Source organism: Lissotriton vulgaris, chromosome 1_1 (genome assembly GCF_964263255.1).
Source record: "Lissotriton vulgaris chromosome 1_1, aLisVul1.2, whole genome shotgun sequence".
Taxonomy (NCBI): domain Eukaryota; kingdom Metazoa; phylum Chordata; class Amphibia; order Caudata; family Salamandridae; genus Lissotriton; species Lissotriton vulgaris.
The window spans coordinates 974,667,353-974,683,120 of record NC_141685.1 but is presented as its reverse complement, the minus strand read 5'-3'; the positions used below and the strand labels follow the sequence as shown (position 1 = coordinate 974,683,120).

General features: G+C 44.7%; 1 protein-coding gene across 10 annotated transcripts in view; it reads left to right on the top strand.

The window, feature by feature from the left end:
- CYP4F22 (cytochrome P450 family 4 subfamily F member 22) overlaps window positions 1-15,450 on the top strand; it is a 295,859-nt gene extending 280,409 nt beyond the window's left edge. For all 10 annotated transcript variants that reach the window (XM_086960247.1, XM_086960238.1, XM_086960296.1 and 7 more), the window contains exons 10-13: window positions 4,203-4,336; window positions 5,018-5,082; window positions 13,158-13,240; window positions 13,853-15,450. In XM_086960247.1, coding sequence (XP_086816373.1) covers window positions 4,203-4,336; window positions 5,018-5,082; window positions 13,158-13,240; window positions 13,853-14,024 — 454 coding nt within the window. In that variant the 3' untranslated portion in view covers window positions 14,025-15,450. The remainder of the gene's footprint in view (window positions 1-4,202; window positions 4,337-5,017; window positions 5,083-13,157; window positions 13,241-13,852) is intronic.
- The last annotated feature ends 318 nt before the right edge of the window (window positions 15,451-15,768 follow it).

The window sequence follows — 15,768 nt, the reverse complement described above, 5'->3', positions numbered from 1 at the left end:
TATCATGGAAAAAATTAGAAGTTAGGACTTCCTGTGACTCTCTACATTCGGTCAATCAAGACACCAGCAGGAATAGGTGGAATCGCGACAGTTAAAAGTGATTTCCGAACAAACCTTGACATCTGCGCATATATGTTAGTACCACAACGCTAATATTTTCATGTGTTTGAATTGTTTATTATACCTGGCTACTTAATGCACTAAAAACTTAAAGACAGTGGGAGCGTTTATTTCCCTGTTTCGTCAATATACAAGTTGCAATAAAGTGACAAAAGCGAGATATGGGTAAATATAGACAGAAATGTGAAAACAAGCAATATCATAACAACAGATGCCCTCTTAGTAACTTCTAGTCAAATATCAGGGTGTTATTTTCTTTACCCATTCTTCTAAGATGAGATGGTTAATAAGCATAAAAAGATATATGTAAACCATTACTGGACCAGTCCCAGCTGCCTCCATATTTAATTCAGCGTACTATAAAAAACAGAGTCGTTGAGTGGCATCCAAATCCAAACTGGGTAGCTTCTCGTGCAAGGGGCTCCAATCTTTTCCATGACGGGAGTTACTTCTGATCAATGAATATCACCCTTAGCTAGTCATGAATATTTTCATTGGTACAATATGACTCGGCCCAGGTGAAATTTAAATTACATCGGTTTAATTTCGAGAATTTTTATGTTATGCTTGTTGGTGAAAGTCCTGAAATGATGCCATCACTATGTGGTGTAATTACGCCATCATTCACAACAAATGTATAGCACAGGAACCACTCAAGCACAAGAACATGAGCCCCTGCTGTTTGCACTAATTGTTTTTTTCTTTTAGTGCACAACATGCCCTTGTGTTAAAAATTGACATGAGGAAGAATTTCACTAAATGACAGATTCTTATTTTGCAAAATTTCGTGTCATTGTCCTGAAATTTCAAATAATTACACAAACGCAAATTTAACACACCATTTAAAAAAGTCTAACAAGATTCGATTCTGACCTCCCCAAATAATATTATTGATGATCCACACTCTTGCAGCCCTACACTAAAACGACTCGACCCTTGCTCCTTCTGTCCATCTTTCATGGCGCGTGTTCATTCAGACAGTGTGATTGATCCAGCTGGACCTGCAACATGGCCAGTCTCAAAGCAACTTTCATAGACTGCAAGCAGAGACAGGTGTTCCCGTTGCTGGGCGTCTCAATGCCACAGGTTTTCACAGGCTGTGCTCTTATATCACTAGCTATTGGTTAGACTGGATACGACCCTAAGGGTCTGAAAATGAGCATCATCACCTACTTCAGTGTGCTTGACCCTCTCCATGTCCTACTAGACTGGGCAACCTTCCATCAAGGTGCCTCCAGGGAGCTAGAGAGCTATCATCAGCATCTACTGGTTGTAAAACCCTGTGCTAGTATGAACATGTGGTGTATATACTGTCGACGTTGCATAAACAAGAAGCACCCACTGCCTCCCAATCAAATCCATAATCTCATTCAAATCCCTCTGCCTCATCTTTGAATCTCTAAATCAGGCACTGTGTGTTGTTGCAACTTATTTTCTATAAATCACTGCAGAACTGACAAGAGTACGCACTATCTAACTTTTTATTTCCTTAAGTTATGATGTGGAATCTCCTTCCGGGTGGCCTCTTAATACCATTTTAGTGTGGAGCATGAATTTTCATCCAGAACGTGATACAGCTCTTGCAACACCATATTTGGTAATACATCATTTTCCAAGGACAAAATCTTCAGGTCACGCCTCAAGGACTTTGACCAGAATAAGTTGGGAAACTACGGGCTCACCTACACAAATTGGTGTTGTAGCACCGATTCCTACTTGATAAATCCATTCCAGGAGGTCCTACAGGAGCCAACTTCTGATTACCCAGTGATACTATTACCCGGTAATACTGACGGCCCAGTAATTTGTAACACAGCATGTAGTATTATCATATGCTGTATTGGAGCGGGAGCAAGTCCACCCGTGGCGTAGGAGCATTGCCCCACTGAACAACAGGCTGTGTAAACACCAGGCTGCATTACGCAGCCAGGTGAGGAACATGCAAAGCCTCCCATTCCCCATCTGAGGTCCGATCCATGACGCTCAGACCAATCACAACGTGGCATTGCAGTGTTGTGATTGGCTGAGGGGAATCTGGGAGCCAGGTGCTTCCTGCTGCCGGCCAGGACTGCAGTAAGAAGGAAAGGTACGGAGAACGGAGGAGAGACGGAAGTTGGCTACCGAAGTCCACTTGTAATGAAGGTCTCAGTAGGTTTATTTAGCCTCCTAGTAAAAGGCCTACCTCTGATTGGGACATATAAATCAAAGGAAAGATCAAAAATACTTTTATAATGTTCTCATTTCCATCTCTCTCAAGTTCATCATTATTAAATCTAAAAATTGCGAATTGCAGACTACATTTGCAAGGTTAGTTTCCAAAGGACCTGAAAAACTGTTCCTTCTCTTTCCTTAGGACTTGCTCTCACCATCAAAAATGCTTGTCTTTTACTCAGTTTCTGCATTCAGAAATAAATTCCTTCAAATTTCTATGAAATCCGTATCCACTTCAAGTGCTTTTATAAAAGGCACTGCATAATTATTCTTGGATTTAAATTTTAAAAAATGCATATTGTGAATCTTTCATGATACGTGAGCCTTGGAAGTTTTGGATAGGAACCAGTCCGCTCCGGAAGTGAAAGTTTCTCTTTGCATACATACTTTATAGGGCAAGATAGGATTTTTAACTTTTTGACAATTCCCAGATTAGCAGCTTCTTAATGCAGCAAAGAAAATTTGAATTACCCAGATGCATCAGAGTATCACAGCCATGGTTAACAAAAAAAAATTCTTGTCCTAGAGTGTAGTACACTTGCTAAAGTGAATGTGACCAATAGGTTTGTCACCTGTACAAGAGGTTTCTGAGCAGTGCTCAAGCAGTTGCACCTTTACACAACATTATAGGTGAAAATAGGTGAGCAAATCTCTAATTCGAACTAATGTCATAAGCGTTTTCTACCTCCACTTCCACCTTCCTTACATGATTGTTGCCCAGAAATCGGTCAATTTATCTGCATTTGAAAAAGTGGATTTAGAATTGCCGTATTGAACTCAGTGCTAAATTTGAGCCGGTGGTTTCCGGTGCTAGGCACCAGCACATAATTGTCAACACTGGCACTTATGACAGTCCGCCACGTGGTGACGCTGTTTGTGCAATTTAGAGATCGGAACAACAACAGTTATTTATAAATTCGATGTACATCAAAAATGATTGATAAATACCGCCCGAGCCAATCTGTTAATTGTTGGGCCTGGAATAGTCTGAATTGTCACACTTGTAGGAGTGTGATGGTTAGTAGTTGTGTTGGTACTGTCATTGGCAGTGCTGACGGGGGCAATGGTTGGTGCCAGCTGCAATGTCCCACTGACGAGAGCCCTGGCACTTATGATTTTCCAAATTTAGCACCGATTGAACTCAAATATGAAGCTGCTAATTTGCAGTTAAATGGCTCATTTTCTGTTTTATGATGTATCACACATTGAATTGTGTGATCAGCTTGATTGCTTCAAGCCGCTTGTTTTTTAGATTGGTCCTATTGTTCGAGGCAAGACGTCTGCAATCCACATATTAATAACTAAGCAATTAATTAAGATGGCTTTCAGAGCCTTACCATTGCACGGTTTCACTGTTTGTGGCTATACTAAAACGTCCGTCAACTAACATACTGGGTCCCTCTCGAGTATTATGGTAGTGCTATAAGTGGTGTTCCATGTGGGATGGGTTCCATTCATTCGACTGTGCTATATATGTGATGAGGTCGAGGAGAAGGCATTAAGTAGAGAAATAGATGGAAATTCTTTTTGAACATCTGTTTTTTCAAAGTTAGTAAGAGTCAAGTAAGACTCTAAGTGATTTCAAGAAAGTTCAAAGAGATTGTGTAAAGGAAAGTTAAACGACATAGGTAAAATAATACTGATCAATACCGCTTGGGTGACTGGGCGGTGTGTAGTCATTTCGGTGTGGGAAGTGATAAGTGGAGAAATAAGACTAGGATTCAGAGTTAATTGCCACGGAGCAGAAGCACATGGAAGGTGCTCAAGGTAGTCCATCCCAGATGAAGTTTCTTCTACAGCTCATTGCTAGGACTTGCCCCTTTGCGCTCTTGTGGATCTGGTTTTTGAACCTCTGTGTTTTCTTTCTTTAGGGATGACTTGTCCCAGCTGCCCTTCACCACAATGTGCATTAAGGAGAGCTTGCGCCTGCATCCTGCTGTCACAGCAGTGTCTCGGCGCTGCACTGAGGACATCAAATTGCCTGACGGAAGGGTCATTCCCAAAGGTATTATTATTATGATGATATTTGACTGTCCAATCAAATGCGTAGCAAAGGTACAGCGGACGTGTCTGTGTAGGATTGCTCTTGCAAACATCATCAGCTATGAAATTGGCAAATTTTTGGTAGCTCTTGAAGAAAGTGGCCTCCAGACCCTACTGGCCTTGGTTATGATCTCCGAAGCAGTCTTTCCTTACTAGAGGTACTTGCTGGTTGTCACCTGCTGTCCTGCACATAAGGGCACATGGTGGGAATCAGTATATACAAGACATGGTGAATGTTACATTCCCTCCTATACATATGGCCATGGATGGTGTGAATTGCTCCACTCTACATATGACTCTGAGTGAAATCCACATAGAGGATCATGCGTGCTGTTCACGAGCACAGGGATATTGAAGATATGCATTGAATTAGTGGCGTAGCATAAGCCCTACAGTCCCCCTGGTGTGAGGGGACCCCGGCGCTCCAGGGGGGCACCTCAGTAAAAGTGATAGATGGTGGGCAAGGGAGGGGGGCCCTCTGTACTTTGCAGGGTGAGGGGCACTCAAGTTTTGTTACAGCACTGCATTGAATGCTATTGACACCTTGATTTGTATATGGAATGACCAGTGGTTCAAAAACATTCTTGGCCTCTTCTTGTGCTTATGGTCTTAGCACATCTTTTATGTTATTTCTCCCTTTCAGGAATCACTTGCTTGATCAGTATCTATGGAACTCACCATAACCCTGCCGTCTGGCCAGACCCCGAGGTATGAATTTCAATTCGGTGTTCCAACATAACATTTCCACAACCCTGTAACACAAAAATGAATTCTTCCCTTGATGAAACTTGTTATTGCCTATCAATGAGCAGGTTCTTATAGTTTTGTACTGTACAATATATTGGGTACTTTTGCCCTAGTGACATGAGCAGAAATCTTTATTGAAGGGCCTAGAGTGAGCATCAAGTTTCGCACAGTTTGCATAGCACAGCATCTCACCCCAACTCCTGTGCCCTCCCTCCTCTCTAAGATATCAGCACTCATAGTGGATGCAAATGTATGGGGCACATATGTTCTCTATTCATAGTCCTAGTTCCTATTCCAAGTCTTTAAAAGTCAACAAGGGGCACTTACGCTACTCCTGAGCGAACCCATGACCAGGCCGAAGGACAGCGAGAATTCATAATTCAAGCAGCAGCTGATGGGACCATGTGGACTCAACAGTTGTAGTTCTGATTGAGTGGGATACTGCCAAAGACTAGGCAAAACAAAGCAACCTGTACAAAATATCTAAAGACTAGGCAAAACAGACCAACCTGTACAAAACAGCCAAAGGCTTAGGCAAAAGAGACCAACCTGTACAAAACAGCCGAAATCTAGGCAAAACAGACCAACCTGCAAAAAGCAGCCAAAGACTAGGCAAAAGAGACCAACCTGTACAAAACAGCCAAAGACTAGGCAAAACAGACAAACCTGCACAAAGCAGCCAAAGACTAGGCAAAAGAGACCAACATGTACAAAATAGCCAAAGACTAAGTCAAGTCAAGTCAAGTCAGAGAATTTATATAGCGCACTACATACCCAGAGGGTCTCAAGGCGTTTAGAAAGGGGAGGAGGATTACTTGTCAAATATCTACGTTTTAAGTTGCTTTCTGAATGCTAGGTGGTTCTGGGTAAGGCGAAGGTAAGCGGGGAGTGAGTTCCATGTTTTAGCAGCCAGGTATGAGAAGGATCTGCCTCCCATGGTGGTCTTGTTGATGCGAGGTACAGTGGCAAGGGCTTGGCTGGAAGAACGTAGTTGGCGGGAGGGGGTGTAGAAGGACAGTCGTGAGTTGAGGCAATCTGGTCCGATGTCGTAGAGTGATTTGTGAGCGTGGGTTAGCAGTCGGAAAGTGATCCTCTTATTGACGGGTAGCCAGTGGAGGTCTTTAAGGTGACCAGAGATGTGTTCGTTGCGTGGGATGTCTAATATGATCCTGGCTGAGGCGTTTTGGATTCGTTGGAGTTTCTTCAGGAGTTTAGCGGTAGTGCCTGCGTAGAGGGTGTTTCCGTAGTCCAGTCGGCTCGTGACTAGAGCATGGGTGACTGTTTTCCTTGTTTCGGTGGGGATCCAGCGAAATGTTTTTCTGAGCATGCGAAGAATGTTGAAGCAGGAAGAGGATACGGCGCTGACTTGTCTGTTCATTGAGAGTGAAGAATCAAGGATGACGCCTAGGTTCCGTGCGTGGTCTGTCGGGATGGGTGCTTTTCCGAGGGCTTCCGGCCACCAGGAGTCGTCCCATGCAGATGGGGATGTACCTAAGATGAGGACTTCTGTTTTGTCTGAGTTTAGTTTCAGACGGCTTTGTTTCATCCATTCGGCAACTTCTTTCATTCCTTCGTGAAGGTTGGTTTTGGCGGTGCTGGGGTCATTGGTGAGGGAGAGGATTAGTTGAGTGTCATCCGCGTAGGAGATGATGTTGAGGTTGTGTTGGCGGGCGATGGCCGCGAGGGGGCTCATGTATACGTTGAAGAGGGTGGGGCTGAGTGAGGATCCTTGTGGTACGCCACAGATGACTTCAGAGGCCTCGGACTTGAATGGTGGGAGGCGGACTCTCTGAGTTCTTCCGGTGAGGAACGAGGTGATCCATTCAAGTGCTTTTCCTTGGATTCCGATGTTATTGAGGCGTTGTAGAAGGGTGCTGTGGCAGACTGTGTCGAATGCTGCAGAGAGGTCGAGGAGGATGAGGGCGACTGTGTCTCCATTGTCCAGTAGAGTTCGAATGTCGTCTGTTGCTGCGATGAGGGCGGTCTCAGTGCTGTGTTTTGCTCGGAAGCCAGATTGTGAGGAGTCGAGGGATTTGTTGGCTTCGAGGAAGGCGGCGAGCTGGTTGTTGACAGCTTTCTCGATGACTTTGGCCGGGAATGGAAGGAGCGAGATGGGGCGGTAATTTTTGAGTTCGGTGGGGTCTGCTGTGGGTTTTTTCAGAAGGGCGGTGAGTTCAGCGTGTTTCCAGTCTTCCGGGAAGGTGGCGGAGTTGAAGGAGCAGTTGATGACGTTTCGGAGGTGCGGTGCTATGACGGAGTCTGCTTTGTTGAAGATGTGGTGAGGACATGGGTCTGTGGGGGATCCTGAGTAGATGGAATTCATCAGGCGGATTGTGTCCTCAGTGGAGATTGGGTTCCAGTCGTTGAGGGTGTTCACGGGGGGAGAATGTTCAGCAAATGGTAGGGTGGGTTGGTTTCCGGGTTGGTTGTCGAAGCTGTTGTGGATGTCTGCAATCTTGTTGTGGAAGAATGAGGCTAGGGAGTCGCAGAGGGCTTGAGAGGGGGTGATGTCGTTGGAGTTGGCCGAGGGATTGGAAAATTCCTTGACGATGTTGAAAAGTTCCTTGCTGTTGTGGGCGTTGTTGTCAAGTCGATCCTTGAATGCTGTTTTCTTGGCCTTTCGGATAAGTTGGTGGTGAGTGCGGGTGGCGTTATTGAAGGCGTCCTTGGTGCTAGTGGTAGGGTCTTTTTTCCAGGCCTTTTCAAGGGAGCGGCAGAGTTTCTTGGACTTCTTAAGATCATCGTTGAACCATGAGGCCTTTTTGCTGCCAGGTTTGCTTTGACGTTTCTTCAGTGGTGCTAAGGTGTCGGCGGTGTTGGATAACCATAGGGTCAGGTTGGCGGCGGCTTCGTTTGCGTTGGAAGAGTGGGCTGGGGTGTTTAGGAGGAGCGATGCGGAGATCTGGTCCGTGGTGATTTTGTTCCAGTTTCTTTGCAGAGTTGGTTGGAGGTGGATGGTGGGTTTTGGTTTGTTGTAGGTGAAGTGAACGCAGCTGTGGTCAGTCCAGAGGAGATCCGTAGTGTGGCTGAAGGAGACATGATTGCTGGAGGTGAAGATGGGGTCGAGTGTGTGACCTGCGATATGGGTGGGGGAGGTGACCAGTTGTTTAAGTCCGAGGTTGGCGAGATTGTCCAAGAGGGTGGTGGTATTGCGGTCGTTGATCTTTTCAATGTGAAAGTTGAGGTCTCCCAGAAGGATGTAGTCTTTGGAGGGGAGCGCCTGAGGAGTGATGAAGTCCGTGATGTCTTCACTGAATTTTGCGCGGGGTCCTGGTGGTCTGTAGAGGAGGGTGCCTCTGAGTGTGGTCTTGGGGTCGATGTGGATCTGGAAGTGAAGGTGTTCGGAGTTAGCGAGGTTGGCGTCAGAGCTGGTTGAGATGCGGATTGATTTCTTATGGACGATAGCGATTCCTCCTCCTGTGTGGTCGGTGCGGTCCTTGCGTGTGATCTTATAGCCTTCCGGGATGGCAATGGTGATGTCTGGGGCGGAGGAAGCGTTCATCCAAGTTTCTGTTAGGAAGGCGACGTCTGGAGAGATGGTGTCTAGTAGATTCCATAGGTCAATGGCGTGTCTGTGGACCGATCGAGTGTTGAGAAGGATGCACTGTAGATGGTTGGGGTCAGGAATCTGTGTTGTGGTCGTAGCGGGGATGTTGTCGGTGCTGATGAATTTGCAGGAGTAGCAAGAGAAAGGTCCATGGGTGTGTCCAGGAGCGGCTTGGACGCAGTTGGGGGCGCGACCGGGGTTAAGGGCTAGGAGGGTGGCGGCATCGTAGGTAATGCGGGAGGGCTGGGAGGGACGGGGGCCAGGGGGTCTGGCGCTGGGCGCGGTCCAGGCGCGGACGGGCGTAGACGGGCTTACCTTTGGCGCACCTTCGGCGCGTATTGGGCGCGGTCGCTGCGCGTGGACGCTGCGCGCGGGAACTCATGTCATATATGGATAGTGGAGGGGGGAGGTGCGAGGGCGGCTCAGCTGGGAGGCGTGGCGGGCTCAAGGGAACAACAACAACAGCAACAGAATCAAAATGGAGGGGAGGGCAGAGCAGGGCGCCGGGGGATAACACACGATGTCAATTACACAATGCGCAGGTAAATATTGGAGCGAGCAAGCAAGCATCCGGTAAAGCAGTGACCAGGCGGTGGAAAATGCTAATTAGTCCTGGCGCTGTTTAAATTAATAAATAAATGCTCAAACGCTATAGAATCCTTGCGCTATGGAAATAGATAGGAAAACAACACTGAAACGCGATTAAGTTCTGGCGCTGTTAAAATAAATAAATAAATGAGTAACACTTCGACAAAATCAGCTTTGCAGTACAATACCGCCTTTCAGCAGCAAGCAGGCAGGGGAGCGACCACTCGAGGCAGGAGCGAGGAGTGGCTAGACTAGGCAAAATAGACCAACCTGCACAAAACAGCCAACGATTAGGCAAAAGAGACCAACCCATACAAAACAGATAAAGACTGGGCATAACAGACCAACATGCATAAAACAACCAAAGACTAGGCAAAACAGGCCAACCTGCAAAAAGCAGCCAAAGACTAGGCAAAAGAGACCAACCAGTACAAAGCAGCCAAAGTGTAGGCAAAAGAGACCAACCTGCACAAAGCAGCCAAAGACTTTGCAAAACAGACCAACCTGCACCAAACGGCCAAAGTCTAGGCAAAAGAGACCAACCTGCACAAAGCAGCCAAAGACTAGGCAAAAGAGACCAACCTGCACAAAGCAGCCAAAGACTTTGCAAAACAGACCAACCTGCACAAAACAGCCAAAGACCAGGCAAAACAGACCAACCTGCACAAAGCAGCCAAAGACTAGGCAAAAGAGACCAACCAGTAAAAAAAACTGCAAAAGACTAGGTAACACAGATCAACCTGCACAAAACAGCCAAAGGCTAGGCAAAACAGACCAACCTGTACGAAAGAGCCAAAGTCTAGGCAAAACAGACCAGCCTGCACAAAGCAGCCAAAGACTAGGCAAAACAGACCAACCTGTACAAAAGAGCCAAAGACTAGGCAAAACAGACCAACCGGCACAAAACGGCCAAATAAAAGGCAAAAGAGACCAACCTGTACAAACGAGCCAAAGACTAGGCAAAATAGGCCAACCTGCACAAAGCATCCAAAGACTAGGCAAAAGAGACTAATCTGTACAAAAGAGCTAAAGGCTAGGCAAAACAGACCAACCTGTACGAAAGAGCCAAAGACTAGGCAAAAGAGGCCAACCTGCACAAAGCAGCGAAAGACTAGGCAAAAGAGATCAACCTGTACAAAACAGCCAAAGACTAGGCTAAACAGACCAACCTGTTCAAAACAGCCAAAGACTAGGCTAAACAGACCAACCTGCACAAACCATCCAAATACTAGGCAAAAGAGACCAACCTGTACAAAACAGCCAAAGACTAGGCAAAAGAGGCCAACCTGCACAAAGCAGCCAAAGACTAGGCAAAAGAGACCAACCTGTACAAAAGAGCCAATGACTAGGCAAAAGAGACCAACCTGTACGAAACAGCCAAAGACTAGGCCAAAGAGACCAACCTGTACGAAACAGCCAAAGACTAGGCAAAAGAGTCCAACCTGTACAAAACAGCTAAAGACTAGGCAAAACAGACCAACCTGTACAAAACAGCCAAAGACTAGGCAAAACAGACCAACCTGCACAAAGCAGCCAAAGACTAGGCAAAACAGACCAACCTGTACAAAGCAGCCAAAGACTATGCTCAAGAGAGCAACCTGTACAAAATAGCCAAAGACTAGGCAAAACAGACAAACCTGCACAAAGCAGCCAAAGACTAGGCTCAAGAGAGCAACCTGTACAAAATAGCCAAAGACTAGGCAAAAGAGACCAACCTGTACAAAACAGCCAAAGACTAGGCAAAACAGACCAACCTGCACAAAGCAGCCAAAGACTAGGCAAAACAGACCAACCTGCACAAAGCAGCCAAAGACTATGCTCAAGAGAGCAACCTGTACAAAATAGCCAAAGACTAGGCAAAACAGACAAACCTGCACAAAGCAGCCAAAGACTAGGCTCAAGAGAGCAACCTGTACAAAATAGCCAAAGACTAGGCAAAAGAGACCAACCTGCACAAAACACACATTTTTTCATGTATTTGTTCTAGGTAGTGCAAACCAGACCCATTAAGGGTAGCAGCGTACTTTACATAGGAAACTGAAACAGTGCATGTTACGGTCAATATATCTTTGGCTAGTGCGCTGTAAGTAGAGGGCATTTATTATACACAACAGTGGTCTCTAGGGGAGAGTGGGAGTGAGAGAATTAATAAATACAGACACGCTCAGTGCTGTATTGGTTAAGTATGTAGAGGGCAAGTGTATATAGACAATAAGTGAAAAGAAACTCAGATGAAGCTTATTTGTATTAGTAGTATAGAGAGAGGCATTCATATTGCACTCTGTAGTGCAACTCTAAGAGATAGGGAAAGTGGTTGCAAATATTTGCACTGTCTTGTTATTGAAACAAACATTGTCCTTAAGGATAGTCATTATCATGCATGTTTTTCTCAAATGGATTATGATGCCATCCACTAGCCATCAAGAACACTTCTGGGTCACCCCAGCGTGGGAGAGTTCAATGTGGTGTTTAAATAAGTCTAACTCGTGCTAGATATTCAGGTTAGCCAGCCACAATTTGTATATTTATACATTGCTAATTTGCACAAATCAAATGTACATAGTCATTGGTTGTCGTGATTCTCTGGATTGGACCAGGCCTTCCTGGGACATTTTTGTACAAACTTGATCTATTGTCACAGGATGTCAGTCAGTCTTTAAGAAGGGAGAATGACAGGTCCTCGTTCCTACACTTTAAATTATTATCACCATGGGTATTTTTTAATTCTCAGAGGCAGAATTACAGCATACTCTAGGTTACCCAAGAGGATGCAGTTATCATAATTACTACTCCTGATTCCCATGGGATCTTTCCATTTTTCACAATTTCCCACCTGGAAATGTCAGCAGTTTTTACACTCGCTGGTGAAATATATGGGGTGGGAAGGCCTATAGTCATGCATGGATTGTAGTCCAGGCTTAGCTAGTAATGTCCCAGATAGAGAATATCGCCAAACTCAGAATATGTGTATTCTGTGTGTGACAATACAGGCAAGGGTTGTAATCTTGACTCATCCACTAGAGGCCAGAGGGGGAGTACAGCCATCTTCTGATGGTGGATCTCAGCTTATGCCTGTTCTTCTCCTCTCTGCTCTGTAAATCAGGCATAACAGGTGGACAGAGGTAAGCAGTATACAGCTGTGATGTCACTAGAAAAGTCAGGCCCATAAATTGGTGTACATATGTAGACACTACAGTAAATCAAATCTAATAGCTTTTATAAAAATTAAAATCTAGTGCAAACTTCTCAAAACAGGTCCTTGTTACAATGTTAAATCTTTGGCTTCTGTGGACCCCCACTTAATCATTGCGGGAATCAGAGGACCCCGCTGAGTCATTACTGGAAGCCGGAAGTAAGCAATTTCGACAATTTGAACTTCACACCAATAGGGACAAATTCAAAAACAAGCATTTCTTGATGAAATATGTTATCTAGTCCACAAATATAATACATTGAAATATTAATTTTATTTGGAAGGGTGGAGCTTTTCTAAATGAAGTTGAGGCCACCCATCCTCAATACAGTATTTTGTTCGCTCTACTTGTGCTACTAATAGAATTTCATCTGAGGATATAAACTTCATTTTTAGCCTCCAATTTCAGATTCCATCACAGTTACACAAAGTTTTAAACTTGCCAATCTCAATTGTTCTTCTTTATTTTTATATACTTTATAAATCCATTATTATTTCATCTTCTAAGCAGTTGTGGACACCCTGAGTGGGCTTCGCAGATGCCCAGTGGTCCCACTGCTTGGTCTAGTTTCTCTCTGTCAGAAGTACTTCACTGTTGTTCGTCTTTTTATTTTGTTTTCCTTTTCATTGCTTTAGAAATTTTATGTTGTATTAAGCACCTTTATGTTTGCCACAACAATACTTAGATGAAATCTGTCTTCTTACCAGGTTTACAACCCACACCGCTTCGATCCTGAGAACTCTAAGGACAGATCACCTCATGCATTTATTCCTTTCTCCTCTGGACCAAGGTGAATATCCTGAGTCGGAAGTAATGCTGGTCTCTACTTTGATCAAATCTGTGGGCCAATGTTCAAACTTAATTAGACTGAGGGGGCTGGATATGTCTGGTGACAGACTTGCCTAACTGTGCATAATACTCAATCTGTGGATGTCAGAAATGAGAGTCAAGAATATTTTGATATGGGCACCTTGTTGACGGAGATGTTTTTAATTTGTGAGTTTTTTTAGCTCAGGGTATTAAAAGTTGTTGAGTGAGGCACTCCCAATAACATTCTAAAAGAGCTACTTTGGTTTGTATAAATTCTGGAGTAATGTAAGATCCGTATGTGTTTGGATGGAGTTGAATGGCATTGACCATGATTCTTAGGCAATGAGGGGTTTATACATTTTTGAGAGGAGTTGCAGGGTACACTTGCATTTGTGGATGATTCGCAGTGACAGATTCTGCAGGGATCAGAAATCACTATAATTATTTAATAATACCATGCAAAAAGTTCAGGGGTGAACCTGCCAGAAGGGCAGAGTCCAACAGATGTGTGCTTCATGGAGCATAGAGTAAAGTCACACAGAGCACCTAGGCATTTTCCTTCAATTGTTTTTTTTTCTTTGGGTTTCCAAAGGAACTGCATCGGACAGAACTTTGCCATGTCGGAGCTGAAGGTGGTGCTGGCGCTTACGCTGCTGAGGTTCAAGGTGATGCCAGATGACACCAAGACGGTGCGGCGGAAGCCAGAGCTGATCCTGCGGGCGGAGGATGGACTCTGGCTCAAGCTGGAAGCCCTCCGGACCTGACCTTGAAGATCTACAACGCTCTCCTTGTAGTGCCTCCTAAAAATCGTCCAATGAGCTATCGAAGGACAAATCTGATTAAACTGATATATATTCAGATCATTGTTTCAAAATGTAGTTAAAATTTCCAGCAAACCTCTACTCACCCTAGACCTCTGATGTATCTGAGATGACAAAGAAGAATATTTGCTGCTACAACCCCTCTGCTCCTCAAAGCCCAGCTTCTCTCGCTGTCTCTATCCTCTTGACATCTGCATTCAAAGTCTACACTAACCCTCCATTGACAAGTCTGCACAGCTACCTGGCCATTGCAGGTGGCCCAGTATAGTCCTCCGGCCCTCCAGGACCAACACCGACAGTACAAGTAAATTCTCAGGTTTTTGCTTTTTGATATGAATTTCTTCCCAGTAGATCCTACAGGTGTGGGGCTAGTGCCACGCAACAAGCAGTGCTCATCATATCTTCACCAACACACTCGATAATTTCTGTACTTTAAAACAATTGGTAAAACATTTGAATGAGTTTTATTGGGAGATGCTAAGCGTCTATGGTGGGAGGCGGTGGGAACTATGCACGAGTAGTAGATATCACTCTCTACTGTGCTTAATTTGTAAAATAGTAAGTGCCAGTGCCCAAAGTTTTTTCCCTGAATCCACCGCTGGTGCTTACCAATATCGGAATTGCTGAATACTTAAGCTGCAAAGTCTTTATTTTACCCCCGGCATGTTTCTACCACCACCCCATACTCCTTGCCCGTTTATTCACTCTTACTGGCTCTTTCCCATTACTGCTTGCTATTTTGTAGCTGTTTTTCTGTTTTTTTTCTTTCTCCTTTAGAGTTTTTCTTTCTTGCTTTGGGTCCAAATCTGATAACGAAGAGTTTGTACTGGTCCTCTAAAACAATTGCCAATGGGAACCATGCGCAACCACCTGCTCAAATTAAGCACTGTATACTCATACCCAGAAGAGCACAGATGCCGCCCTCGTGGACCGTCAGGGTAGGACACAGGGGGAATTCTACACTAGCCCCATGCTTTCCAAGGCCCTTTGTTCCTGCTGCATCTACAACTTGATTTCTAAAACAAGTCTTCACCATTATTATTGCTGTTGCAGTTAACATGGCTTACCACCAGATGGCGCTTGTTGGACAGGTGCCATGCTCCTCTCCACCCTCCCGACCTCAAGAGGTTATATTATTTTTATATTTAGAATAAAGCGCCCACAGAGGCCTCACTTTTTTTGACACAAACTTCACAACAACCTCTGCCAGGACTATCGCTTAAAGAAGTAAGCAAAGGCACTCTCTCTGGTCCCACGACAAGGTAGTTAAAACACAAATAACAAAATGGGGCAAATATACATGTTCATACTATTTGAGAAAGCATTGTATTTTCCCAAAAAATAATTAAAATTATATATAAAATGGCAACTGTGTATATGTATCTTACTTGTGTTTTTGTGTATTGCGCAGTGACATTCCTGGAAATGGAAGGTTAAATCATCTAAATTCAAGCTTCACGGAGAAGACAAATAGTTTGTAAAGGTGCACCTTTTCCTCAAATATTTCAAAAAGATGTATCTTTTAGGGTCCGTGGCCACCAAGGGGTCCTTTTCACGCCTGACACCGACATCTGCCCCTTGTGCTTTTAACTAAGAGCAGTGCTTTAAATGGGCCGGTACTCAGTGGTACTGAGTACTGGTACTTCCCAATGTTCTAACCCTCAGTGCCGGCACTTTTCTTTTGTCA